Genomic DNA, 1391 nt, shown 5'->3' on the forward strand with positions numbered 1-1391 from the left:
GTGCCAGGAGGGCGACGCTGGGCACAGGTGCCATCACGATTTCGCTTTCACTTGCCCCAATAAGTCTTTGCAAGCCGAGTTTAGTGTCCAATGAAGGAGACGTTGGCATGGGTGCCAGTCATCGAGTTTAGTTCGATTTCAATTTCACTTGCCTCAACAGGTCTTTGCAAGCGGAGTTTAGTGTCCAATGAAGGAAAGGTACACATAAGTGGGCTGGTTACACCCCTGGCAGAGGCCTTGGATTTAGGTCTCACTTGGCTTGCCGGGTCTTCTCACGCACAGCATATTTCCAAAGGTCTCGGTCTTGATAAATTCTTAGATTTTGTTAAGATAATGCTATTTAGCCTGTATCTAAATGTTTCTGCTTTGAAGGTAAATACTTGCATTCATCTATTTTCCGCTAACAAGTCTTTATATCCCATCACGCCATCAGTCCACGTTATTTCATGCAATATTTGATATCTCTACAACACATGTACGATTATTAAGTAGAAACAGTCAATTCACTGCTTCTCTTACCTTGATGCCACTTATTCTGTTACTTCACAGATAATATCATCACTGGTAACCACAATATGGTTGAGAAAGCTGTTGATTCCGGTCAATGTCTCTACAAAATATCAAGTTGTACCAGTTTTCCAATGCATGATTTTTACAGGTAACGACTTAAATGTTCTTTTCTTCTTCTTCCTCTGCTCTTTCTCTCTTTCCTTCCTTCTTTCTTTCTTTCTTTTGTTGTGTGCTCGATGTTGGCCATCTTCGGATGGCGCTATCAGTGTATCAGTATGGACTCTCTCATCCCTTTTATGAATAAGGGCTCAGCAAAATGTAGTCTCACTGTGTAGGACTGTGGAAAGCAACCGTCACCCCATAGCCACCTGGGTGCAGGGCCAAAGCTGAAGACTTCCTGTAACACCGTGTACCAGTCCCTATTACCTCTCTCTCTATCGCCACTGGACTTACGAAGGAAGTTCAACGGTGTTGGTCCTGGTATTTTAGTTTTGCTGAATGACCTGCACAGTATTATCATGGTTGGCTAATTATCTTTTGTTAATTATTTAAACCCTTTAGTATTCAGATTCCTCTGTCAAATGTAATACTTATTTATTCACATTACTCTTTTACTTGTTTAAGTCATTTGACTGTGGCCATGCTGGAGCACTGCCTTTTAGTCGAGCAAATCGACCCCAGGACTTATTCTTTGGAAGCCTAGTACTTATTCTATCGGTTTCTTTTGCCGAACCGCTAAGTTACGGGGACGTAAACACACCAGCATCGGTTATCGAGCGATGTTGGGGTGACAAACTCAGACACACAAACATATACACACACATATATATATACATATATACGACGGGCTTCTTTCAGTTTCCGTCTACCAAATCCACTCA

General features: G+C 42.0%; 1 protein-coding gene across 1 annotated transcript in view; it reads left to right on the forward strand.

Annotated features, from left to right (window-relative positions):
* LOC106870484 (F-box only protein 11) overlaps positions 1-1391 on the forward strand; it is a 171857-nt gene that overhangs the window by 169395 nt on the left and 1071 nt on the right. Inside the window, exon 17 of the mRNA XM_052971526.1 lies at positions 550-658. Coding sequence (XP_052827486.1) covers positions 550-658 — 109 coding nt within the window. The remainder of the gene's footprint in view (positions 1-549; positions 659-1391) is intronic.

Source organism: Octopus bimaculoides, chromosome 11, assembly GCF_001194135.2.
Source record: "Octopus bimaculoides isolate UCB-OBI-ISO-001 chromosome 11, ASM119413v2, whole genome shotgun sequence".
NCBI lineage: Eukaryota > Metazoa > Mollusca > Cephalopoda > Octopoda > Octopodidae > Octopus > Octopus bimaculoides.